Source organism: Bombus pyrosoma, linkage group LG9 (genome assembly GCF_014825855.1).
Source record: "Bombus pyrosoma isolate SC7728 linkage group LG9, ASM1482585v1, whole genome shotgun sequence".
Lineage (NCBI taxonomy): Eukaryota > Metazoa > Arthropoda > Insecta > Hymenoptera > Apidae > Bombus > Bombus pyrosoma.
The window spans coordinates 6,937,818-6,963,981 of NC_057778.1; the positions used below are offsets into that span (position 1 = coordinate 6,937,818).

The 26,164-nt window shown below is 38.7% G+C and overlaps 2 protein-coding genes across 3 annotated transcripts; both read right to left on the reverse strand.

Annotated features, from left to right (window-relative positions):
* Nucleotides 1-321: 321 nt before the first annotated feature.
* Nucleotides 322-19,524, reverse strand: LOC122570785 (hydrocephalus-inducing protein-like). Of its 2 annotated transcripts, XM_043733624.1 has the most exons (32): nt 19,353-19,524; nt 18,292-18,534; nt 17,921-18,144; nt 17,727-17,847; nt 17,389-17,525; nt 17,056-17,316; nt 16,681-16,981; nt 16,317-16,577; nt 15,896-16,220; nt 15,395-15,673; nt 15,032-15,276; nt 14,523-14,822; nt 14,061-14,346; nt 13,390-13,612; nt 12,911-13,138; nt 12,393-12,697; nt 12,075-12,234; nt 11,605-11,800; nt 10,361-10,594; nt 10,111-10,280; nt 8,980-9,184; nt 8,016-8,578; nt 7,389-7,524; nt 6,763-7,053; nt 6,464-6,679; nt 6,264-6,374; nt 5,949-6,182; nt 5,637-5,864; nt 5,409-5,554; nt 5,096-5,279; nt 3,790-4,957; nt 322-2,937 (listed from the first exon to the last, which is right to left on the reverse strand). In XM_043733624.1, the coding sequence occupies exons 2-31, from the start codon at nt 18,514-18,516 to the stop codon at nt 4,799-4,801; spliced, it is 6,954 nt and encodes a 2,317-aa protein (XP_043589559.1). In that variant the 5' UTR covers nt 18,517-18,534; nt 19,353-19,524; the 3' UTR covers nt 322-2,937; nt 3,790-4,798. The 2 variants fall into 2 exon arrangements, with proteins under 2 accessions (XP_043589559.1, XP_043589560.1); XM_043733625.1 differs by lacking the exon at nt 18,292-18,534 and having other exon boundaries at nt 17,056-17,525.
* Nucleotides 19,525-22,821: 3,297 nt separating this feature from the next.
* Nucleotides 22,822-25,754, reverse strand: LOC122570789 (hydrocephalus-inducing protein homolog). The gene is made up of 8 exons (XM_043733634.1): nt 25,672-25,754; nt 25,386-25,603; nt 24,696-25,195; nt 24,341-24,511; nt 23,987-24,158; nt 23,307-23,750; nt 22,968-23,183; nt 22,822-22,852 (listed from the first exon to the last, which is right to left on the reverse strand). The coding sequence occupies exons 2-8, from the start codon at nt 25,565-25,567 to the stop codon at nt 22,822-22,824; spliced, it is 1,716 nt and encodes a 571-aa protein (XP_043589569.1). The 5' UTR covers nt 25,568-25,603; nt 25,672-25,754.
* Between the last annotated feature and the right edge of the window lie 410 nt (nt 25,755-26,164).

Consider the following 26,164-nt stretch of genomic DNA (forward strand, 5'->3'; position numbering starts at 1 on the left):
TGATCTTCTAGGAATCGATAGCAGGGAAGCAGCCACCGATAATAATTTTGTAGTCAAACGACAAAACTTTCACTGGCTAACAGCGGCTGACACTGTCAAGGTTAAACCGCTTCGTCGAACTGTTTCTCGTTTTTCCATGCTTGGGTATTTTTTCTGTTTACTTTGTAACTCTGAATTCGGTTTTCCGAATGAACGAAACTTGGAAATTTCTCGAATTACCTGATATTATCTGAACCAAAGAAAGCACAAAGGGAAATCCTGATGATTTCAAACATATAGAAACGTATCAGCATTGATCACAAAATTATTTGAAAAAGAGTATATTTTGATAGAGGAGGGGTTGCAGTCAGTAGATAAAAGGACGAAGCGTTATTTCTAGGACAGGTTATCAGAAATTAATTCATAAATATTGAAAATATTGTTGGAAATTTTAGCACGATACCTTGGATAATAATTCCAGACGGTGAATATGTAAATAAATATATGCGAATAAGTTTTGTATTCTGTAAAATATTCCATGGCTAGTTATAATTAAAAATAAACCTTGCAAGGAAACATTTCTCGAAAAATAAATTAGTAAATTGATCGTTTCCAAAGTTGATTATAAATGTCACGGTATTCCAAGCCGATATACAACAGAGAATCACATTTCAATGTACTACGAGTGTTTGTTTATCTGTGGCGACGATAGGCACAAACTTGAAGATTGTCTGATATTATAATATTGTTATATAACGGCTGACAGATATGACAAAAAATGATGGACACCGATGGAAAAACATTACTCAATAATCTGCAGTTAAGAACCTCGACAATTCCATCGATGTATTAACGAAGCAATTAATAACTATGAGTAAGGCACAGTGCGTAGGAGAAGATAATAAAATCGTGGAAGAATCGGAGAAAGAAAGATACGCGATCTTATAAAGATCCGGTATCGAAGGCGTCTTATAAAGAAATCTCATTAGCAACATTTATCTGCTATTTACGAACTACCGTAGAAGTCAGATTTTCAGAATTATTATCGAGAAATGGATTGATGTTTCTGAGAATGGAACCTGAAAACCTGGAAAGTTAGTTGGAAATATCGGTGGAATGTTGTTGAATGCCGTGCGGGACTTACTTATTTCTCGTTATATTTATCGGTATTAGATAATTGGAATTTTATGATCGGTGAACGACGCGCGCGTAAATGATGGTTGACGTAATGACATTAGCATACAGGAAAATTCTGATAGCGGTATCTCTTCGCGAGAGGCGCTAAGAAAATATTTGAAAATAATATATGTGTATATGAAATCTTCTTCCCATCGTGTCTAAATATTCCCTTATGCAAATATCAGATAAAAAGATTTATGACGATCGATGTTAAAGTATAGATATGGTCGATGTTGAAATATAGATAAAGTCGATGTTAAAATAACGAACGCCATAAAATCAGAAGGGGAAATCCAGTGATACAAGCGAATTCCCATCGATTAGTAATATCTCCATTCTCTGTTGTTTGTCGGACGCGACAGTAATCGCGAGGTCTCTTCCATCTTGACCCAGTGAATTCTGATATTAGGTCAAGGGATTTGTCGCGTGAAGTTACCGAAGAAAAAATTATTGATACGTATTTCTCTGAAATGAATTAAAAATATTTAGTGTCCGGTATCTCCTGTGTTGTTGGTCGTTTCTTCTTTTTTTCTGACAACTAGTTTTTGTCCCTCTCTTTCTTTCTGAAACTCGAAATGCCATTGACGTAAGCACTAGTTTTAAAGACAAGGATACATGTCGACTACAGCTATCCTACATAGAGATCCTTTTGCGAAAGAAAGTTACGCTTGCGACATTCGAACTCTTTCGCAAAGGTTTTTGTTCTCCTCTGAACAAGAATTTATCATCGTCTTATGCGAACCTCTAATGCATAATTTTTCGATTTAATCGTCGGTAGATCGACACATCTATGATCGTTTTATATATCGTTCTCGATTGTAGCTTTCCGAGTAGTTTTACAATTTCTATTTGAGACTCTAGAAACTGGTATCTCCAAGGTCAGGTTCAACGACTGCTGACCCATTGGGTATATTATACGAATATTTATGGAGAATAAAAAAAAAAACATTGATCATACCCACTTAACGACCGATTCGTCTTCAACAAAAAAAAAAAAAAAGAAGAAAAATAAAAAAATAAAATAAAATATCAATGTCGTCGTTTGCTTTGAATTCCAAGCATAGGTATAGAGAATTTTTAAACTAACAGATGATCATTTTAAATCTTTGAAATCGTCTCGATACTTGGAAGGAACAGAAATAGCGATTGTAAAAGGAATAAGAAGACACAAACGTGTCTCTGCGATTATGTAAATTAGGAATAAAAACCGGTTGATATTATAAATGAAGGGCGTAAGATAAACCTTCGGGATAACCCGTCCGTTCTATAATTTAAACTGCACGAGATGTCCCTCGAAGATACACCGTTGATATACACTATTTCTGTATAGCTCGATTTTCAGGAGAAAGATTAACGCCACAGCCAGATTCCTTTTGTTAAAGGAACTGTGAAAACAATAATTTTCATGCTGGAGCCTGAAAAGAACAAAAGGCAGATTATCTTTGCGCGATAAATTATTCTTTTTTAACGATGAACATCAACGCCTATCGTATCATTATCTGCAGTTAAATCTATCGACGTTTAACGAGAAAATATAGAGATACGAAATACTTTTCCCAGTGATTTATTTCTCTGAAAGAACAATCGTGCCTTTAGTTTGGTTGCTGGAGAATCTTTCATTACAAATTCAACGACTTGTCTGCAATGAGATCTTTATCTATCTGTATATGAAGAAAGCGATCCTGTTACTTAACGTTCATGCAGAGTTAAAAATTAAGCGGGACGATAAGCCGAATAGCCTTGCGTTTATATTGCGCATTTACGACGCAACTGTAGCAACTATAATAAGAAAAACTGTGATTAGTAAGTTACATTGCTTACGAAAATATACGATGACAAATAGATTTCTCGAAATATTTTCACGGATTCTAATACAGCCGTATGATTTTTCATTGAACATTCCGAGGTTTCCACCTACGTCATGGTAATGACGACTCGAGACGAACACGTACCGGAAGCAGCGTGATTTAATAAACAGTTCGCTACAAACATTGTTCCGATCATACACCTTGAACCACTAGTTAGAAATTCCAGAAACTCGTGAGGGGACTTCTAATTAGATTCAAGCTGGAAATCCCATTCTCTGAATCACACTGGGCAAATATATAAAAAATATTTCGATTTCCATGTTTACGATTTACTTATCACACCTACGATTTCTGTACATTTCGCTATATATTATACTATAACCAATTGTACCTTTCATCTTCTTCAAATACTATACATTTTGTAGGATCGATGCATAATTTCGTGCGATTTCTATTTCGAATTTAAATCAAATTAATGCTACTTGTTATATATCAATTTCTGTTTAAATAATATTTATTTATTTTTCCTCTTCGATATTAAAATAAATAATTTTACGTCGACGGTTGCCATCCGATAAAATGCCATAACAGAAATGCCATAACAAAAATTAATAATCGCCGAATCTGTTGAGTAATTGTAAAGAAAGTTGAAGTTTTTACGTTTATTTTGCAAAAGCCGCACGAATTTATGGACCAACCTATCGATCTTCCCTTCAGTGTGCGTCCTTTGGCCAGAACTTAGGAGAACTTCGTATAGATTTGTTGCTGAACTCGATATCGGGACTACAAGGAACGGCAAAGGCAAACGCGCAAGGATATTTACCTGAATATATGCATGAAGCCGTGTGAACGTTCGATGAGTTTCATACGATATCAAAATTCGAGCAGGCAATTCTCGACGACGAGAGAGAAGCGATTTGCTGCGTAGAATTCAAGTTCTTTGGGTCAAGTGCCCCGAGAATCGAGCGAAACGAGCACGCGTTGCTGATACGGAACTCGCATTCTTACGAAACCAGACCGCGAAACATTTCATTCACTCGCTTCGCCTTGATGACTCACTCGCTGAGCGAATCGTGTTACACGCGCGACGAAATTCGATGGCTGCCAAGAAAAACCCAATGCGCCAATGCCATGCTTACGTGACGACCACGCACGCGTTAGGCTGTTCCCACATGGAGATCGAACAAGATAGCCGATTTGCATAAGCGTTGTTTTCTTTTTGTGAGCATTCGTTGTTGGCGGACAGAGGAGGGCAGTGGGAAATTTTCGGGACAAATGAAAGAAATGTACGATAATTTGAAAATTTTATAATAACATTGTTGTTGAATTTATTTGTTTACAGAATATTTATGAACAGGTCTATTTCCGTGAATCATGAAAGATTTGGGCTGTGGATATTTATAGTACAAACGCATATTTCCATAAGTATGACTAAAAAATATGGGACCTAAACAGCAGTTTGTTTCATTTATCAAATATCGTGACGTGTACTCGACTTTGACGTGCATATATTTCTTATTAATATTCTTCGAATATTCCATCCATGAAAATAATATTTTTGTATTGAAGTATGAGATAAGAATCAGAACGCGTAAAGTGTAAAATATCTAATTTTTCTAGAAGTTCGAAACGTTAGAATGTTTGAATCTATTTAATTGTAAATAATTCTCGAACTTATAGCTCCTTTAGGACTGTGACCCGGTTCACAATGGCTTAATACTTGCGTCATACTGTAAGGCGTCATTAAATACCACACGACTATTTCTTTCGCGTCAATTTAAAAATAGAATTTGCATAAACGATAGTCCAAAAGTGAAACATTCGTTTGTATTTCATTCAAAAACTGCTCTTAAGTAATACACCCAATTTATATGAGAAAAAGCATGATCAGTGCAATACGCCATTAGCTTTCCGGTAACGGGATATTTTTCTTCTGTAAAGTCCTCTTCTTCTAACTCATTCTCCCGGATACCCACTTTAACGTCGATACTCTGGTAAAACGTATTATTTTAAATAAAAAAGATAAAATTTAAATATGGAAATAGGTATGAAACTAGAAAGGATAAGATAAAATTCTAATTTGTTAGCCTTCGGATTAAAGGTACGAGACGATTTTAATTAAAAATCACCTGTTTGGAATCTAATGTGGTTGACGCAGTGTTCACTGTGAAGATTTCGGCAACGTCGACGATAAAATCAAAGGTCTTTGCTTCTCTGAAGACATTTTTGAAAGATATAAAAGCGGGAGAGCTTCGAGTGATCACGTAAGGACCCATAGGCTTCGGCAAGGTGCAAGAACCGATCAGAGGGAAGCTTAAAGACAAAGGAGTTGTTAATCGTTACATTAAAACATCGAATTACCAGTTTCACTTTTATCAACATTTAAAGCGAAGAATCATGTATATGTGTGAAAAAGAATATCAGTACGAATTATGCTTTTACATAAATTCTCCGGCAGTGTCTGAAGATGCTATCAACGTGGCAGCGGCATTTTCAACATCGTACGGCTCGTAAATTACGTCGATTATACCCTCGCTTAGTTCACTCACTCGAATATTTTTCGGACACGCGAAACACTCACTATCTACCTAAAAAGTAGTAAAGAAAGAAGCACGTGAGGCTAGGTGGACTGTATTTTCCGACGTATTAGATTGCTATAATATCACGCACGTGTATCAAAAATATGGCATTCTCGCGAGTGAAATTTTTCACAGGAAGCGAGAACGCGTAATTGCTTCCCAAAGCCGCATTGACACGCGTGGTTTTCTCTGGAGGAGCAGGACTGGCCTTCAATCGCAATTCGTATGGAAATCGGCCCAGCTTTTCGGAATCAACATTTAACATGACAACGTCGGTGATGAATGGCATCGTTGGATGATATATTATAGTAATATACTCCTGCAATTTTCCACATTTCAACGTTTCAAGTATTCAAAGGAAGAAGAATAAAACGACGACGGTAGATTAACGAGGATTACACACGTGCGATAGTGGTTGCACGATCTTTGACACTTTGGTAACAGTGACAAATGGATGAAGACACTCTGCTGTAAATTTGATCGTTTCACGTTCGAGGGGATTCTCCAGTTTCAAAGCGTAACAAATCTGGGATCGGGCAGGGGTTGCCAACTTGATCGATTCGATCACTTCCGGTTCTGTTACTTCGTACTCTATCTCGTAGAATTGATATTCTTTCTCCACGTTGGTGAATGTTACCTGTATCGAGCAAAAATGAACATCGAGTGTCGAGAGAAGGATACATCTCTATTTTTACGTTCTATTAAAGATGTTACGTACTTTGAAATAAAAGTTCCATTTCTCGTAGCAATAAAACACTGCTCGGTAATCTCGCTGACTGTTCGGTGGAACGTCGATTCTTTCGTTACCTACGAAGCTATATAGAGGAATCTGTCCACGAAGAATGAAAACCGGTAAGAGATTTATGTTCGAAAAGCTTTAAAACAGAGCACACGATATCAACATTATAAAAATCGAACCTGTAGTTGCGTGTCATCGTTTGTTAACAATTCGATCTTACATTTGAATCGCTGTTGCGTATTTAACCAGTTGTGAACAGGCAACAGTTCGGTATACCGTGTTTTCGCGGGGAATTGACGGCTTATCTTCTCCGTAACTTCAGGTGGCAAGCTTCTGCCACGAAGAAAATATAACAAATATAAGTTTTCGTCCTGGGATTTCAGCACCAGCGTTCCCTGCACGAATAAAAAGAAGAGAGAAACAGCTTTGAATATAAATTTCCATTTTGAACTTTGATTTATATCGGTCGACTTTCTACCATATGCAAAGTGTTTTCAGAGTTCATGACCAGCGGTGAATATGTGACAATACAGGGAGCAGATTGCTGCGAAGGAACTTGCAACGTTTCGTCGACGGAGAAGTAATCTCCGGTTACTTCAACCTTCAACTTCCAGGTATGGTTCGAACCGTTCGTTATAACCACGGATCGAGTTTGCCTTCCTCGTACCAAACACTCGAACGCGATCGTTTCGATCGGATCAGGTAGTTTGCAGCACGCTCCGCTAATTTTAACCTTCAAAGATTGGTACTTCTCAATCTCCATTACTGCCTGCAAAAAGGATACCGAAAAAGTAGTAAGGAAAAGTAGTAAAAAAAATTAGGAAATATACCTGTATGGAGAACTCGTCGAAAATCATAATTCGGCATTAATCTCGTTACGAAGATAGATTAAAGATTGTAAGTAGGCTGTTAAAAATAATCAGTGGTCGAAGTCCCAATTACTTCGACGTCAACGGACAATTTTTAGCTCGTGTAATCTCGAAAGTTAAACCGACGCGACGTCGAGGACGTGGTGGAGTGGCGGGACACGCGTGCAGAGAATCTCATTAAGAGATTGTTTGACATATTTGTACGCCGTGACGGGAAATGAGGTCGTGAACTCACCTCACCCTCAATTAAGTTACGCTGCTCAGGGGGTTGGAACTTCACCGTGAAACTGACATCCATACCGGCCGAGCAGTAACCGGACATAGGAGTAATTTGGAAATCTTTCGGCAATTTCGATGTGTTCCACTTGAATCTAAATTAGTTTTCCTATTAACAGCGTAACTGTAACCTCGCTTTATACTGGGTGTTTCAGAAAGATTAATACAAATTTAGGGACACGTGGTGCTTGTTTAACTTTACTATTCCTCGCGTCACTCTTTAATTGTATTTATCTAGCTTTAATAAATTTAAGTTTCAAAGAAAAATTGAAGTAATCGTTATCGATATATGCGATCTCTGGTTTGAATTTTTTTTGCTAGAGATTTTGATAAAACACACGGCATAGATAAGTAAATAAAACAATCAAACGATATTTTTTTTCATTTTTACTAACACTCTTTTACTTGTTTTAATAAACATTATGGCAAAGAAAGAAGGTGAAACTGTTAAGTAGTTTCTTCGAAGCAAATTTCCGAGAAAAATTAATTCTTCTACGTGCTCAATGATAATATATATCCTTGTAAAAATAAATTCAACCACATCAGAGGTAATTAAATAGTTAGACGAAATCAGTTATCGACAAACCTGGAGCCCAAATCTCCGGTGTTCGTTAATATCACCTTAGACTCTTCTGTACAATCCTGAACTACAGTACCAAAAGGAATATGGTTCCTATTTAATCGAAACTCCGCTCCTACGCAACTTCCACGCACCGAAAACAATGGCAGGATCATGGAAGACGATTGAAAGGCCACTTTAATCTCGAACGATCTCATCCTCGATGGAGATTTAAAAGTGACCAACACGTTGACCCTCTTATTCGGCTTCAAAACCACGCTCGACGATGGTTCGATCTTCAGAACGTCCAAAAGTTTCGGTTCACCGGTTGCAAACCTTTGATCCATAGTCCAGGAACGCTTGGTCTCCATAATGGATGCCTGAGCCATTTCGCTCTCGTCATCCGACGGGTCACAATATCTCTGACTTTCGCGGTACTCGTCGTAGCCATTTAGATACTTCATGATCCCGAATCTCAGATCAAGCGGTGCCAAACCTTCGTTTATCACCGGAATCTTCCTTACGACGCTCTTGCGAGCGGGAACGTTACCAAGATCTATCGATTTGTCGCGCGGGTTCACCAAACGAACCTGAAAAATACTTAGAAAGTGTGACGCAGGATACCGAGGCTAGAAATTCGAAATACGCGCTTTTTAAGATAGCGATAGGAAAAGGAAAGGTTGGATTTTTCATTCGAGATATGAAGATTGCCATCGTGCCACCTCGGATTTTGGAAAGTTTCGAGAGATTAACGTTTGATCCTCGAGCGAATTCGAGTACGTATCTCGCCGAGACGTTAGTTAGCGTCTCGCGAGAGTTGCTCTTTGAGCGCGTAGCACCGAGAAACTTGCTTTGTTACGCTTTCCGTCGCGTCGACTTCACTCCGTGGAGAACCGGATCTCGGTCGCGAAAAACCTGACGAGCAACCTCCTTATCTCTGTACGAAAGTTTTAACAAGCCGTTGCTCAGCGCAACATCACGGATAATTTACTTTATAGCCGATGCCCTCGCCAATAATCGTTATCCTCTTCTCGTTTGCCGAGTTGATCGTGAACACCAAACATTCGTGGTACTTAATCTCCTTCAATGGTCGAAAAACGATCGGTATGGTGATCGTAGAGCGCGCAGCCAGCGCTTCTGATATCGAATTTAGGTCGATGGAGAGGTGTGGTTGTTCTTCGAATTTACATTCGATTCTGTGTTACGATAATTGCGTAAGATAAATAGAAAGGATCACAGGCTCGTTAATACATTGACGCTGGAATTGCAAAACGCTTGAATCTTTAACGCTTTAATGGTCGTATATGTAGCATAATTATTTTAGTTCACTTTACTTACAGTTTACTTTAAATTATATCGTTTAATTACAGTATGTATCGCGATATTAATTAACAAGTTGATGAATATCTTAACTAAATATGCTCGTGTGTCAGGAAATCCAGCCCACAAAATTATAAGATATAAGAGGCAAAAAAGACATAACGAGATAAAATAAGAGGGATAAGAGCAATAAAATAATTTATAGCGAATATTTTATCGATTCTACCGTCTAAAAATATCGCACAGTAATTTTAATTACATCACGTTCTGAATAAAAACGCCTAGATACTATCCCGGTGAGTAACGTGCTGTTTACAAAAAACGTCCTAAGATGTCCGTGAGCATTAAAATGTTAAAATAGCAGGTTATATAATAGTTCTCGTCTTTACAATTAACGGTCAGTTTTACAGTTACGTTAGTTTAATTGGCAAATCAGTTCTACCCCTGTCCACTGATTTCCGCTGTACCGAAGCTCAGCTGTAGTCTTATGACACGCGATTACTATTAAGCGTACAGAAACGAGCGCTTAGAAACTCTTATAAACCGCAGACGAGAGATACAACGGCCATAAAGTAGTAAATGACTTCTAGTCCTTCATTTTTTACTTCGACGAGCGGTAAGAGGAACCTGGGAAAGTTTTAAAAAATTTGAAAAAAATTGTAGCGTGGAGAGTTCAGGTCGTAAACTTAAGCAGCTTAATTTATCGTATCCGAGGGAATGATTAACGAGAAACATCAGCCAAGCGTGACATGCGATTTTGATGAAATTTTGATCACGAGTGAATTTTTACAAAGAAACTCACATAAAAGCTACATCATCGGAGTTTGTTACACGAAGCTCCGCGTAATAGGAGATTGCATTGTGTTGCTGAATGTAGCAAGGTCCGAAATCGTAGCGATTGAAGCTGAATTCGATGGCAGGTCTTCTGGACGTAGCTTTCAACGTGAATTTGTAAGTGGGACCATTGGATATCTGAAGAGAAGTAGGAAAGATCGTTACACTTGTCAAGTAAAATATTTTAGAAGTTTTGCTGTCCTTTGCGATTAGCGTACCTTTAGAAGAACGCAATGATCCTTTATCGTAACTTTTTGATACGTTGTCAGGATCAGATAACAGGCGGATCGATCCTCGCTGGTCACATGGCCCTGCTTCTGAGACGTGGTCACGCTATACGCGTTTCTGCAGGAAATTTCTGGCGTCATACCGAGCTCCCAAGCGTAGTAGAACGCTACTTTACACGCATTCGTTATGTCGAACTTGAGACTAATCGGCACTTCGGGCATTATCTTCGAGCAAAACAAAACACGATTTTATTTCTTTTCAATTCGCGTCGTTGCATCCTTAACACTTTGACTGCCACGCCGAAATCACATGTTTCGCTCAAGACACCACAAGAGTATTTTTATTGTTCAAAGCATATAATGGCAAAATAATAATAAATCGATAATGTAAGACAACATTCTTCCCCAATGGACCGTTTATCTTATTGGTGGTCACGGGTGACCACCGTGGCGGCTTGGTAACAGTTGATAACGACATATTATAACGAGGCTTCGTTTATTTCAACAAACGTTTCAGCATTCGTTATTTTGTCGCAAGCAAAACGTCTAGAATATATTGTTGAAACGTGTAGAGGATATTGGTAAACAGTATTTGCTCATTCTGTATATAATAGTAAGGTATGTTCACACTTCTAGCTTCAATTATATGATTATAAAGCAGCATTTTCTAAGGTGTGTTTATAATAATATTCGTAGATTACCCATCAAAGATATGGGTGCAAACACAGTGCACCATTAGATGTAAGATTTGTTCTCATTTTTTTTTTTTTTTTCATTGACGTTCTAATAAAAATGTTTAATTGTTCAATGGGGCACTTTTTATTTCGAAGTATCTTCTATTTATCGGTTATATTGAAAATGCCCTAACTGTCAATTTTCATATAATTTTTACAATTATAAAAAGTTCAAACGCCCCGGTCACCAATGACCACCGTGGCTCAGATCAACGTGGCAGTCAAAGCGTTAAACGTGCGTGACAATTAGACTGCGAATACTTATACATTTATGTTAAATTTGAAATTGTAAAATCGTACATGGTGCACGTGATACACGAAAACGTATAAAATATGCAAGAAAAATGTACTCGTTAGAAAATTTAACAGACGAAACAAATCTCTGATTAGCTTCTATTCCTATAGTTGTATTCGTGGAATTTATAAATTTGCATAAACATCCCCAATCAGCGATGACATTTTTCTTTCTTCCTTAGTGATGTTCGGAACCGGTTTATTCACCTTGCCCAGGTCGATGACGTTCTCCTTACTCTCGGAAGCTCGCACGATTTCGCCGTTGAGCTTGCAATACGAAACCGAGGACACGATATCGTAAACGGAGGCGGTCACGAACATGGTAAGGGGATTTTTCATCAGCTTCACGGCGCATTGAATGGAAAAGTGGAATTCACCGACCTGGGTTGGATGATACTCGACCCTGTGGACGAATTAAAAAAAACATTCATCCTACCATTCTGCTAGGTATCTCGCGTAGAAAGCGTAAAATTCGAAAATCATCTGACAAACGCGAAGGATTTCGCGTTACTGATATAAATTGATATTGGAAAAACCGTGAAAGAGGGAATCGTATAGGTAGAATATCGCAGAGGACGTCGTGTGAAGCTAGAAAATTGGTTTCAAGATAAAGAAGAAAATGAATAGTATTTAAAAATATCGATTTTTAACTATTGCCTGTTAAGAATAACAATGACCAGAAATGTTGCTCGCTCTTCGAGATCAGAGTTCCAGTCATCGGCGTTACGCTAAGCTTTTGAAATTTACCCTCGGAATAAAGAGATTCCTCTAACACGCTAAACGGTATATGAAAATCCTCGTTGTTCAATATTTTCAACGAATCTCTCACGTTGAATCCTGAAAACAGAATAAAATCCACCGTGAGATCGTACGTACAAGCGGTAGAAACGAATGAAACGCGACACCCTGTATGCAATTGTGCTCCGAATAAGAGAACAGAAATGAGAAAGAGAAACACGTTGGGTGGTTCACGGTAAGAATGCTTCGAGTCCAACCTAAGATCGTTGGCTTGAGTTTCACGTGAATCGTGAGGCAGTACACCGACGGTTCGGTTACGATGCCGACAAGCAGGAAAAGGCACTCCAGATTGTATCTATCGATGGAAAAGAGCCAGAATGATTCGAAGACGCCGACGTTCTCTGCCAAAAATGTGAAAGCTAGGTCGGTACGTTTTCCACGTTCGGCAACACCCTCGGTCACCGCGCAATGAAAATTCGATATCTCGTTTGGTCCAAGAGGCGATCGATTCGTCCACGAGAAATAATAATCGTCTACAGTGGGGTTGATCAGGTGGAATTTTCTGAAATCGTACATTTTTATTTTTATAGTTTAAGCATTATTTCAAGGTTCGCGCAGCTGTAATGAACGCTTCGATCGTTGTTCGAAGAGTTCTGCCGAATGCAAGCGAAATCGTCGTAATTTCTTTTATTATTAATTTCTTTTTATTTACTTTTCTACCGAACTTCGTTAAAGCAAAACGTCTTTTACAAACGGTACAATATAGTACACTTACTTCACATGAGTTCCGGCCACGCCAACCACTTTAAATTCGATTACCCTGATGTTCTGCCACAAAGTGGGATCGTCTATTTCATATCCCAAGGGACCAGGTAGCGATGGGTCTCGTCTTCCACTGGTTACGTAGTCGCTATCCTGTACGTCGAAGTGACAATAAGGCAGCAAACTTCTTGCTACGATGGGAATTATCAGATTCGGTTGCTTCGATTCCTGATTTTCTATGCTATATTTCAACAAGTTTTAAAAAACATTTTTCACTTCCAAGGCTTTTTTAATATATAGCAAAATATGATATCGGTTAAAAGGAAATAATTGATATGCGAGCTGAAAAGATACATATTTAGTTCGACAATGAAATAAAAGGGGAATTTTGGTAATATAAGATTAATTAACAACATACTGAATTTTAATACCGCTGCTTTGTAAAAAAAAAAAAAAAAAGAAATAGAAGAGATGGTTTTATTAGATTCATACTTGCACGTAAGGTATGCCTTGTAATAAAATACATCCTTGGGTGAAAATTTTAATGTACATTCCACAGATTGTCCGGGTGATATCGTTCCAGTCTCGGGATAAATTACGAAAGGCAGATCGTCGCCTTCTAACCAACTGTCGGTGGTTCTTCCCGATAATCCTGCGGTACTGCTGAACAGATCCGATTGTTTCGTGCTTGAAGCATCTTTCATATCGACGCTATCTGCAAAATTATAAATATTATTTTGCACGAAAAATAACCTAATGACAGAACGGATGAAAAAAGCACGAATGAAATAGAAGAATATTATGATACCATGAAATTGTTTTTTAAAAATTAATGACATATACATCGAAAGACAGATAATTCATGTTTTATTTTTAATCACTAATTCGCCATTAATTTGTAGAATTTAGTCAAAGTCACATACCATTACTATGAATCTTACTATGTACACTATATAACTTATTGGTGGACTGTGAATTTTTATGCCAATTCATATTTATGAAAATACACAAATAAAGAAACGAAACCTGGATTTGAGTTTGGATTTTTTTGCATATTTTTTGTATTTTTACGTTTTACGTGAATTCTGTGTATTTTAGCATCTTTCAATCTTCAAAATGCATAAAAATCCACAGTGCTTTTACGAGCGACGATATACAATTACCGGAAACGAATGACATGCATCGTCGTGACAAAATATTCGTGTTGACCTCAGCGCTCGATTCATCCTGCCCGAAATTTCTGCGATCGAGTTCACTTGTTGCGGAGAAGATTCCCCTAGATGATCTCGAATACTGGGAGCGGGTTTCCTCCGCGGTTTTCGGTCTGGAAGTCACGTTCGAACTGTCTCCTATGTACCTCTTCGGATACTGTTCGTCCATGTTTATCTTCCAGGCGAACACCGTATCTACGATCCCTGGATTCGATAGGAAGAATTTGTACTCCCTGGTCTGCAATGAAATTTCGCAATTGTTTCCAACGAGATTGAAATTTTTATTGGTATCAGACGTAATGTTGTTTCAGGATGCGCAACGAATACGCGAACTATTTATCTTGTTAGGGTTTCTAGTTAAAAAATCTCTTCTTGTTAGTTTTTAATTATCTGATTGCAAGGTAGAAAATTGACCTGAAACATCAGCGTATCATTGAAGCAAATTTCTTGAACAGTGCACGAACATTCCGAAAATGCAACAATGGCGTTTAATAGGAGATCAATCGATCTGTTCGTTCCAGCCAAAATTTCGTGCTTTGCCTCGATGGTTGGTTCCACGATTTTCTTCAGTAACAAGTTTATGTTGCTTATTCGATCCATCAGATCATGATGTATCCGCTCCCAACGCACCTCCGTCTGTCTATCGTCCCAACCTACTAACTCGTGTTCTGAATATTCTACCAGAATTTCGCATATCAAACACTCGATGCGAATCTAAAGGGAAGAATGAAAGGTAAAGAGCACGTTATTTAAAACAATTTACTAACGTTTGTGAACGTGAAATACACAAGTCGAAGCCGTAGAAAAATTATAGATCAGATGTAATATTGTATTCTCAAGGAAATGATACTATAAGACGGTGGAATATTGGAAATTATTTCGTCCACGATTCAGTGACAACAGGTTACATTTCGGAAACGTACGTTCTCGTAATTCGCAGGTTCAGGTGCCAGGAAAGTAACAACGATTTCTTTGCACGTGAGATACTTGATATGTCCAATAGATGGCTCGAACACAACGTGCGGATGTGCACTCCATTGGAAACGAAACCATCGATCCGTGGATTTATTGGCAATCTTGAATGTCTTTTTGTACATTTTGCTAACGAAACAAAGTCCGTAGTCGAGAATGTAGGTCAGAGACGCAGAGTGCATCGAGTTGCTCGAAGCTGTAAAACACACCTCCGTTTACGTCATGGTTAATGAAACAGCGGAGTTTGAATGAAATTGATGACAAATGAATCGTTCAAATTTTAATTTTGTACAGTCGTTTAAATTGCCTTTCACCTGAAACCAATGAATTCTGCTTGGATGAAACTCTCCGGATCTTGTGATTTCCGGTCACGACTTTACGTTTATTCTCCTCGAGTTGTAAGCCGTCCAGAACGATCGGCTCGACGTAACACTCGCCTTCCAAATTAGTCGACATATTCTCGTACGGATTATCGATCACGTGCAAACGAATTTTTCCATGATGTTTCCCGATTTCAGTCGGAGAGAAGATTACTTTGAAACGAGCTACATTTCCGGGTGCCAAACGAATTACGATACATCGATCGCGTGGCTCTGAAACGACAAAATTACAAATGTTTGGTAACATCTTCCCTTTCTCTTTATAACGTTGAGATGGAGTTAACGTTAGGATGAAGATGGTCGCGTCAATTCCAACTCGTGCAAATATTTTACCTTTACTTCTTTCCCAATTATATCCGCGCGTCATTGTTCTAACAATTTATACGAATAATTTCATTTTTCAAGTAAATTTACGACGCGGGTTAAATGGCTAACCATCGCAGTAATCCTCCCAAATTTGCAGTAAATGCTGCGTATCCGTGCAAGCGGAAAAGAGGAACACGTTATTCAAATCCTCGTCGATCTTCACGATGACTTTCGCCTTAATGAATCCGATGTTTTCCAAAGCGAGATATCTGTAACTGCTCTCGTCGATCAATGTACGAGGAAAGTTCAAAGTAGGTCTTTCCCGTGCTCCATGCACTGGCTCTGTAATCGCCACTTCCGGCACGCAAGATTCTCCTATCAGTTTGATGAATAGCTGGTCTGCTTCGAGATGCGAAGGCAAAACCACGGCTGCTCGAAACGTTTCTTGAAACGTCTGCAAACATCCCCAGAGAATTTCGAGGAATTTCATTTAATCTCTCTCTCTCTCTTTCTCTCTCTAATGTAATAATTTCAATCACCACGAATTCACCTCTATGATGTGCGGGGTAAAAGACACTGTGAACACTTTGTGACTCATAGGAGGAATCTGGTCGTTCGTCGGTTCTACGATAAACGTGTTAGATTTTGCTGAATTTGGCATCAAAGATTCTTCCATCAAGCGAATTTCTACGTTCGCAGCAACTACGCCACGGTTATACAATTTGAAACAAGTTACGTGAGTGCTCAGCACGTTGATATACCGGAAATAGAGGGATTTCTCTTGACGAGCAAACACAGTGTGCGCCCCAATCTGAAAAAAAAGAAACAATAAATATAAAGAAACAAAATACAAGATTGCACATTCGCATTTGCAAAATGTGCATCGTTTTAAAGGATCAAGAGACGATAAGAACATCTTTGGGACAGTCGAAGTCTTGAATTCTATCAACCACGCGATTTTCTTGAAACGTCGAGTCGAGGTCCTGGAAATCGATAGTGGGCATGAACGAGTTCATGGATAACGTGACTGTTTTCCCTTCTCTGTCTTCGGGAATGCTATTGTCCACCACAATAATAATCTGTTCCTCTTGGGAACCCACGAATTCTGGGTAACAGCTGATGGCGATGCTGTCCGTTTGACCAACGTCTACAGTGCCCTCTGTTTTCATTATCGTAATTGGCCCTATTGTCAACCTGTCTGGCTCCGAATTGATTCTATACGTTCAAAGTTAATTAAGTCCTTCTGTATTTCATTATTTTGCCGGATTTAATTTGTCAAAGTATAGTACTTGGTCTCGGTCTTGACGCTTCTGGCAGATTTCTTCCCTTTCTTCGACGTGGTTCTTTTTTCCGCCAGACTCGTCGACTTCTTGGGAAATTCTTTTGGCAACGCTTTGGTCATGTACATGACAGAAGGATGTTTGTGCAATAGTCGAATAGAATAGTGTAACGGAAATTTTCCGATGTTCTCGATATTGAGGTACATGGTTTTCTCGGTGCATATGGCCAACGCTCCAAAGTTTACCACAGGATATGGATTGATACGAAATCTGTCGTAATTCAAAGGGGAATTCCATGGAATCTTCAATATCCAAGAATTTTCAAGATATCGAAGAACATACCTAGTGTAATATGCAACAAGAGAAACGTTGAGAGGAATCTCGGCGATTACAGTAGTTTCTTTATGCGTGTCAACCAAATGACATTTTAATATCGGGGCTTCCTTAAGCGTCAGCTCGGTCTTCGGTTTGAATATCATCTATGACAGTACAAATGAGACATACAGAAGCCAAACCGATCGAGTCCATCGAGAGAAATAATTTGATCTTTCAACAAATTAAATACCGATCATTAAACTGCCAATGTTCATATTATACTTTTATGAAAAACTTAAAGGTGCAGAAAATTTACAGGACGCGCGTGGAGAGTAACTCGTTAAATTATATTTTAAAATACAAACTTCTACAGTTTTCTCCTGATTTGGTGGAACAGTTCCAGTGGTTGGTTCGATTTCCAGCTTCTTCTTGAAATTAGCAGGTAAGTTTAATTTCGCCAATTTCTCCTTGTCTTGCACGGTAATTCTATAAAAGTCATCATCTTCCTCGTTTTGTTCGTAATAATATGGGAAAGAGAAGAACGTGGAGCTATCCTTACACGTATTTCACCTCGTAGTCACCGCGATTTCTCATGGAGAAAGTCGTCTTCGCGGCAAAGTTCACCCTTATGTATTTCAAATCGATAGGATTCGCGTAGTTGATGTCCACTGCGACGTCGTAAGTTTCTCCAGATATTAATACTACATCGTAGAAAATGGGATCGTTGTCGTCCTCGTCTAGAAATGCCTTGAAGATTATCGCCTTCTTGCGGACCACACCGACCTGTGCAAAAATTCTCTAAGAAATTCTTTCTTTCTTGTTAGATAATATTTGTAAAGTTTACTCTACTTTTAAAAAGTTTGCTCTAAGTTACTCGACACGACATTTAATTAACTTTCAATTTTTCGAAATCAAAAAAACACGTGTTACCGTGGTAGCGTGATAACAAAGCTCGATCTTTTGCTCGCTGCGAGACTCAATCACTCCATGAAAAGGCGTGAACGTTATCTGTGGATCAGCAGGTTCTTCGGCTTCCAAATACCAAAAGAACGGAACCGGAGTTTTATTTCTAACAGTCAGTGTTCGATATTCTATTCGATAGAGCAGTACGCGGCCGAAGGACAACTCTTTCTCATCCAGTTCGATGTCCAACATGGTACCTTTGCTTTGCAACTGAATTTGTCGCGAAATTATAACGGTTAAAAGATTTCAGATCACGAGATGTAAAATAATGGAAGAGCCAATTTTACTACCGACAATGATTCTAGAAAATAAATTGAACAGCGTCATCGCGTTCCATCACACGTAGGTAATACGATTTTAAAGAAAAATATTATTGCAGTTCAATTTATTGTAATTTTCTAATTGAAATGCATTTTTTAAAAAGATAAATGTCAAAATATTTCTGAGCGATATGCATATTAAGTGTACGAACGAATAATCCAGATTATTCAGTGAAGCTGAACTATAACTACAACTTCAAAATCTGTTAAACAAAATTCAATCGTCAGGCCACTGACAAAGGAGGGAATTTGCGAGGGAAATTGTTGTGTGACAACGCTAGGCCACAAACTGCTTCTACGACAAAAGACATCGATGTGTCTTGGTTAGTACATCTCGCAGCAGCCAGCTCATTTACTAGACATTACTCCTTCCAATTATCATCTGTTCCAATCGATGTAACGCGTCTTATCCGACACGCACTTCCAATTAGCGGATTAGATATAAAAATGACTTGACGATTGGAGCTTGACTAAAGACGCAGCATTTTGCTATGGAACTCACTACTTGCCTCATAGATTGGCTTAAAAATATAGAAATCAACGACGAATACTTCGATTAAACTTGCTGTATCGTTTTTTAGATAAACGTTAACTTTCCTTAAAAATTTGGACTATTCATTTGTACACTTAAGTTCTCTTCTCACAAAAGCTCTTCAATTCGTTCATTAAAAATCCCAGTATCCTTCAAAAGTCTATTTCTACAGTTACCTCGATCACTTCGACTTTCGGATTGTTCGTCACGCACAAGAACAACTTTCCCGTGATAATTCCTAGTCTGGTAGCGATGGCCGACAAGATCAGAGTCGCGCAACTGCCTCGCTGCGTAGATTTCGTTTCTCGTTAGCGAGAGAATCGTTCGATTTTGCGAGACGCGGACTACTACTACGGAATAATTAAACAGCGTGTCGTTAGCCGATAACGTACAGCGATAAGGAGCTGCTGGGGCTCGACGAAGAAGCACTGGGAATCGTTTTCCGTCAGCGAGACGCGAATCTCCACCTCCACCTCGGAAATGTTGCAAAACTTCAGGCGAGCCTCTCGACGATGCGGCCTGCAAACAGATAAGTCGATGTAACTTGCGAATTCGCCAACTGAAAATGGAAGGAACGCGTTCGATTCCCTTGATAATAGAGGAAATCGTTTCGTTTCTTTAACAGAGGCAATCGGTTTCGTTGCATTTCTCGTTCTACCATTTTACGAAAACAGTACAATCGTCGAGTGCACGCGCATCATTGCACTAACGAAAGAACTATGATCCTACGGACGAGGTACTCTTAGAAATATTCATCTGTTTCCCCTGATATTTCTTTCTAATTACACTGAGAACATAATTGCGAAGATAATTATAGATTCTTCTAAAAGTTATAGGAATTGTCAGAGTAGCTCCGACGCTTTGTATAATTGTTTAATTAATGCATTAAAATATTTAAAGCGAAGAAATACCTTCTGTCTTTACGGAGAACCAGCTGAGATCCAAAATCGTACAACTCTTTGTCGTGAAAGTACGTAGAACTCTCTGCCTCGTTCAATTTAGCATTTGCAGTCTACGAAGGGATTAACCAGATATACCTGAATTGTTTCTAACGATTTAAAATGATATTATCTTTCCCTTATTTGGCTTTTCAGTGAAATATTAATTGACAAGCTTTCTGAAAAAGGAGCCTCTAGATCTATGAGATAGATATATAAGTGCCCAGAACGTAATTTTTTGCTCAAATAGTAGAATTATTCTGAAACTTTTATTTCTTCTCTACGTATGAAAAGGACAAATTTCTTTTTTAGGAAGTCATTTCTACCACGTAGTTCAAACATAGTTAATATTAAAAAACTAAAACTTCCGACCCAATGGACTCTTGCTACCTACTATTTATCCATGGGTTCCTGTTCCAGGAAGCTATTCAAATATTACTTAGTAAAACAAAACAATATAGTAGAACAAATAGTAAAACGAAAAAGTAATCATCCTTCCGGAAGGTTGTTAAATATGTTTCCAAATATCGGAGGATAAAATTATCTTCACGAATTCCTACAGCTAGTTCGAGCATATAGAGATAGAGAATTAGTAATTAGTACCTTCGCAAAAATCGTTTTAGGATTCATGTCCAGCCTCGGTATATCGGCTACACCGGTAACATTCACTTCGTAGGTGATGTAATTTCCATCCAACAGAGTCAACGCGTACGTCTCCTCATAGTGACCCGACTCTTCCGGTTGGAAGCGGATCTTGAACCTCTGGCTTTCGCTCGGCAGTAAAATCCATCGTGGCTTCAAGGACTCTTCCCGAATCGTTTCCGGAAATGACGCGTTGTTCGTGTCCTTGCTTCCAGTCGTCGATGCGTTCACAGAACGATTTTCCACTCTGCTCAATGATTTTTGTTCCTCCGTTTTGCTCGTTTTACGTCCACGTCTTCTACGATTTCTTTTAACGATACTGTAATTCTCTTGCACGCTCACCTCGCTGACTGCGTTTGATTCGTTGACGGAGAAGATTTCCGGCATCGACGTCAAGGAAACCAATTGATAGACGTCTGAATAATAATTAATTTATTCGCGAATCTTTATTATTGGAAATATCGGTACGGGAATTACAGTGAAATTCAAGAGCGTACCGCCGAGAATTCTTTTAGCTCGTTTTTCGACGTCTTTCCACCTGAGCACGGAATAAAGTTTGGGTCGAAGATCTGGTACTGGTATAATCTCGACGGCTACAAAAATACATGTGCATGTTGTGTATCTAAGAAGACAGATTGTTATTATTCAACTTACGAAGAGCAGATTTTGCCAATAGGTTCTCGTTCATTTGAGCGACAACTAGATCGTACATTGTGTCTTGCCAAGGATCGCTGGATCTTACGTACCATATGTGAAAATTATTTACAGGCACCTAATTTGTACATTTCTTGTATAATTTTCTACGAATTATATCGTTTGTATCAAGTATAGTATCGTTTCTTTCATACGTCACCTCTTGAACTGTATCTAAAGGAGACACATCTTTGGATCTAGCGCTTCTCGATGCTTTAGACTTCGTTGTAGAAGCTGTTTCCTACAGACGAAATAATAATACCGTCATCGATACTCAAGAGGAATTAGCAAGGACGAAAATAAAATTACTATCGTCTTTTTTATGGGATCCCAATTACGAATCACAGCCTCAATCGACGAGAGATCCTTGTAATATCGATCCATAGCCGCTGTAATTTCTTTCACCTCGCTCGATACAGATTCTTTCCCTACAGAATAAGAAACACGAGGTTATAAATCACGACTGTTGTTCTTAGTTCTTTGCTTTAGTAGACCCACTTCGTTTCGAGCTGTCTCTACTTCTCGTTGCTTTGCTTGTCCCTCGTTTACTGGAAGCTGGCCTCGAGTTACTGGCTGCTGTCGCGCGTCTCGTCGACTTTGCGTTCCGCTTCTTCTTGGTTATCTTTAAGCTTGAAACGTAGCTACTATTCTCCTGCGAAACAGTCATAATTTCCACGTAAATTTACAATCGAATTCAAACCTTGCAATCTCGGAGAGAACCTTCGAAACTTTCTAATTAATGGAAAGAGCTCCCGCGGCTTTCAGATTTAACCGCAGCTGATGCTAAACTTCCATTCGATCCGAAACTGTTTGAACGGTCGCTTTCGTACGAAAATTTTTCATTCGATAGATTCTCATAAATTAATACATTCACCCTTTAAATACATCTGCCGCCAATAGACGGTGAAAATATATTTTGTAAGAAATACAAATCAAAGGTACAAAAGAAATTTAATACGCGTACGTAAACGTCTTTAAAATTGTACGATGGAAGAATAATAAGGAAGAAGATGTTATCCTGAAAGACGAAATCCTTGGAATTTCTTTTTAATAACCACGACGTTGAAGAAAAGGATTCAATTATGTAAATCGTTTGAGAAAAAGTTACGAATGAAATATTTCATTAATGCAATGTTAATCCTTAATGGGTTGCCAACACAAATCGGATTCTACAGATCAAACGATCAAACCTTTTTCTTTGTACGTTCCATCATTCTTTCGATGAATCGAGCTCGCCTACGCGATGCTTCCGCCCTTTTAAGTGGTAGAATCGCGTCCAGATACATCTTCTTATCCTCGTCGGGAAGTTGATCGTATTCGGACGACGACATCTCGTCGATGTCCTGGATCTTCTGATTGGGATCGGTGGCTTTCATCGCTGCAAAGATGAAAAGCTCGGTTTTCTGTGCCGTTGGCAATTCTATTTCACGTGCAATTTCTCGTAGTGAAGGATCGAACAACTTTTTATTTCGAAGCTATCTCACGTTTTCTTTCATTTTTTATCTTCTTATAAATTGCCTACTTTGCCTTTTAATTTTACCTATCTCCTTTTGAAGTTGCTCCACCCTTGTGTCGTAGCAAGCCATCGAATTAAGAAAAGTAACGAATAGAAGATACTCGACATTGCCGACGATTCGTAACAAGGAAAGCAAAGCTTCGAGCGTGTTATTTCGCAGGAAATTGCACTCCAAGCTCTGTACAACGAAACCTCGCTTGAAATCCTCCATGGATAATCTATAAACCGTTCGTTTCGTTATAAATTGAGGCAACTGGTTACAGATTCATCGATTTTTAATCCATAGAAAGATCCATAGAAAAAAAGGAGATTCAAGTAACAACGTTATTTCACAAAGAAACCTTTCTTCAAGAGCTTCAGCTATTAATTCGGGAGTAATCCCAAGAAACGAATCCTTCCTTTTCCTTAGACTTCTGTCACCTCTGTCTCTGGGCGAGTCATGGATATCAACTATTTTCTGCAGTAACAAAATGGTTTGTATCTTATATTCGTATCTACTCAAAGCATCCAACATTTCCAGTTTCTCGTTGGTTGGAATTTTATCCAGCTCTACCAGCGGATCAGGATCTGCATGAAGTCGAAGGATTGCTTCTCTCTGCGCGTCTGAACTTTGAATTTTAGCAGATTTCGACGTTTTCAATTTCTTCGGGGTTTTAGGCGATCCTCCTGTTCTGGACGATTTTTCCTTCGGCGAACTTCTCCTTTTACTCGAAGTTCCTGTTCTTCTAGTTGATTCTGATCCGACCTCGTTGCTTTCACGAGCGTCCTGACTGATCAAACGCTGTCTGATAAACAATATATTATTATTATATATAATTATGATTAAACAAATATTAAGTCATTAACGAAGATGAAAAACTTGAACAAAGGAAAGGACGATTATGCAAACTCCTATATTTATAATTAACCAAAGAACATCTTTGTCACATCTTCCGAATAAATAATAGTATTTTATTTTGAATATTCATTACTTATAATTTATTATTTATTAATATCTACTTTCAAGTATCGTGGATTTTACTTCTGTTCCGCAAAAGCCTCCGAGTAAGTCTCATAAACATCGTCGATGATCTGTCGAAGTTGAATCGAGCACGGACTTCCGGAAAGCGCAGTAACTTCCGTGATCGTCTTATCGATGCTAAGAACTGGAATTTCTAAGACTCTGGCGCTCCGGCACGCAACCTCTTGATACTCTGAACAATATAAATTACGTACCATCGATTAAGAAGATATCGAACAATGACTAATTACGTGCCCGAAGAGATTATATCATCGTTAGAGGCATGGATTAAGCTTTGCAACAAAGTAGATCATGGAAACTGGAGTTGGTGTGGGATTCGTGAATGGCGAAGATGTACGTGTTACAATGGAGTACCGGTGAAAGGAGCTCCATGGAAAATAATGCAGACTCTTTTCTGAGGCTTGGAGGGATCCGGAAGATTGTTCGACACGTCGGATTTTCGCTGGATATTCTCGAAAAGTTCCTTCACCGGGTCTTTCATTCTACTTTGGAAATCTGAACTCTTATAAAGGCTGTCTATGTAACCTGGCAATATGAAAACTTATTGTTGTTAGAGTTTAAGTGGCAAACACTGTACACTGCCATTCGAAGGTATTCAAATATTTTCGTATTTCTCACAGGATATATTTTGATCGCAAAATTTCGAATAATGGTCAGTTTATGTCAATTCCGACATATCGTTACGAAAAGAAATGACACAAGGACTTACAAAAAAGCATGTGTTGGATTTCTTCGGGATCGCTCGTGGGTAGAGGAATGGATTCCAGTAGAGTTTCGTTCAAAATTGAAAAATCCGAACAGTCTTTTCTTCCCGAATCCGTGCTAGACAAGTCACTGACAACTTCGTTTCTTTTCCCGCGACGACTAGATTCACGAACGCTGCTTTTCCTCGTCGTAGATTGCTGAATAGATCTTCCGCGTTTCCTCGTTTTCCTCTTCAATACGCTCGACCTGGTCATCCTCTCTCTCTTCTTCCCCGTGTCTCCTTCGTGACTCCTTCTCTCAAGCTGAACTTCTCCCTCGAATAGTTCTTCTTCGTTTAACTTCTCCATAATTAACGCCTGGGCCATCTCGTTGATTATGTCTCTGTAAAATTTCGTTAATTGCCAGGGTATCGATTCGCCAGGCTTTCTGGGTGGCAGCAGTATTTCCTTCGCTTTGTAGTAATACAACAGAGCTTTCGTTATATGATCCTCCATCTGGAAAACACTGGACCAACGTCGTTTATCGAGAAAGCGATATCTAGCAACGTCGTTTATTAAGAGACAGGTATGAGCCACTCAGATATCAAACTGATCAACTCCAATTTTTATACGTTCTTGATTTCATTGCTTGGATCATTTTTAGTATATAGAATTAACCGGTATAACTTCTGAGCAACTCATAAGCGTATCTTTACTCGTCCAAATGATGCCAGAAGAACTCCACAGGATAATTGCAAGTATTCTCGATCGTAAAAACTACTTCTTGAATATTCGTATACGGAATAGCGGGCAGAAATTGAATAGTCGGTTCGATTATGTTCAATCTTTTTTCGATTCCACGACCAGTTATAGCGACTATCTGCGTTTCAGGGCTCATTTTCACGATAATCTTTAACCTCGTCTCTATATAGCACTGGAACAATTGACCCTTCGAAAGAATTTCTTAACAGACAGCTTCTACGCTATCGTTTTTACTCTTACCGTTTTCCGAGGTTTGAAATATACCCGGACAATTTCGAAATGACCAGGTGGACAGTAATTTGTATCGTACTCCACGTAAAATGGATAATCATCGTGTTGCTTCTTACGATGAACGTCCGATAGCCTCGCCTCCCACTCGCAATCGACTAATCCGCTGAGAAATAATTTTAGGTGAAAGATAAAATGAGTTTGACGAAAATCAAATATACAAGGATATCAAACACGGGCAGGAAGATTAAATTGGCGTTAAAAATATCGGACCGAACAGAATATTCAAGACGACCATTGCGTACGAGCATGTTTGCATTTTCTTCCTTCCATTCTATATCACTTCGTTTCCGTCTGCGCCAGATGAAGGTGGAAGATCGTAAATAGGTGGACTTTAATTAAGATTCTATTTGAACGAATTTCGAGGAAAATGACTCGCACGCAATGGTGGTTCGCGATTCTCAAAGAAACCGCAAACGCCTGACTCGTTACGCGTTGCAACAAC

Coding starts and splice junctions, on each gene's coding strand:
- LOC122570785 (XM_043733624.1), bottom strand. CDS start 18,516: ATGTTGGACATCGAACTGGATGAGAAAGAGTTGTCCTTCGGCCGCGTA. Junction 17,317..17,388: donor CTTGTTGCATATTACACTAG/GTATGTTCTTCG, acceptor GAATTACGACAG/ATTTCGTATCAATCCATATC. Junction 5,865..5,948: donor TCGTGCAACCACTATCGCAC/GTGTGTAATCCT, acceptor GGAAAATTGCAG/GAGTATATTACTATAATATA.
- LOC122570789 (XM_043733634.1), bottom strand. CDS start 25,567: ATGAGCCCTGAAACGCAGATAGTCGCTATAACTGGTCGTGGAATCGAA. Junction 25,196..25,385: donor TTCTGGCATCATTTGGACGA/GTAAAGATACGC, acceptor ACGTTGGTCCAG/TGTTTTCCAGATGGAGGATC. Junction 23,184..23,306: donor GCTGAAGCTCTTGAAGAAAG/GTTTCTTTGTGA, acceptor AACGGTTTATAG/ATTATCCATGGAGGATTTCA.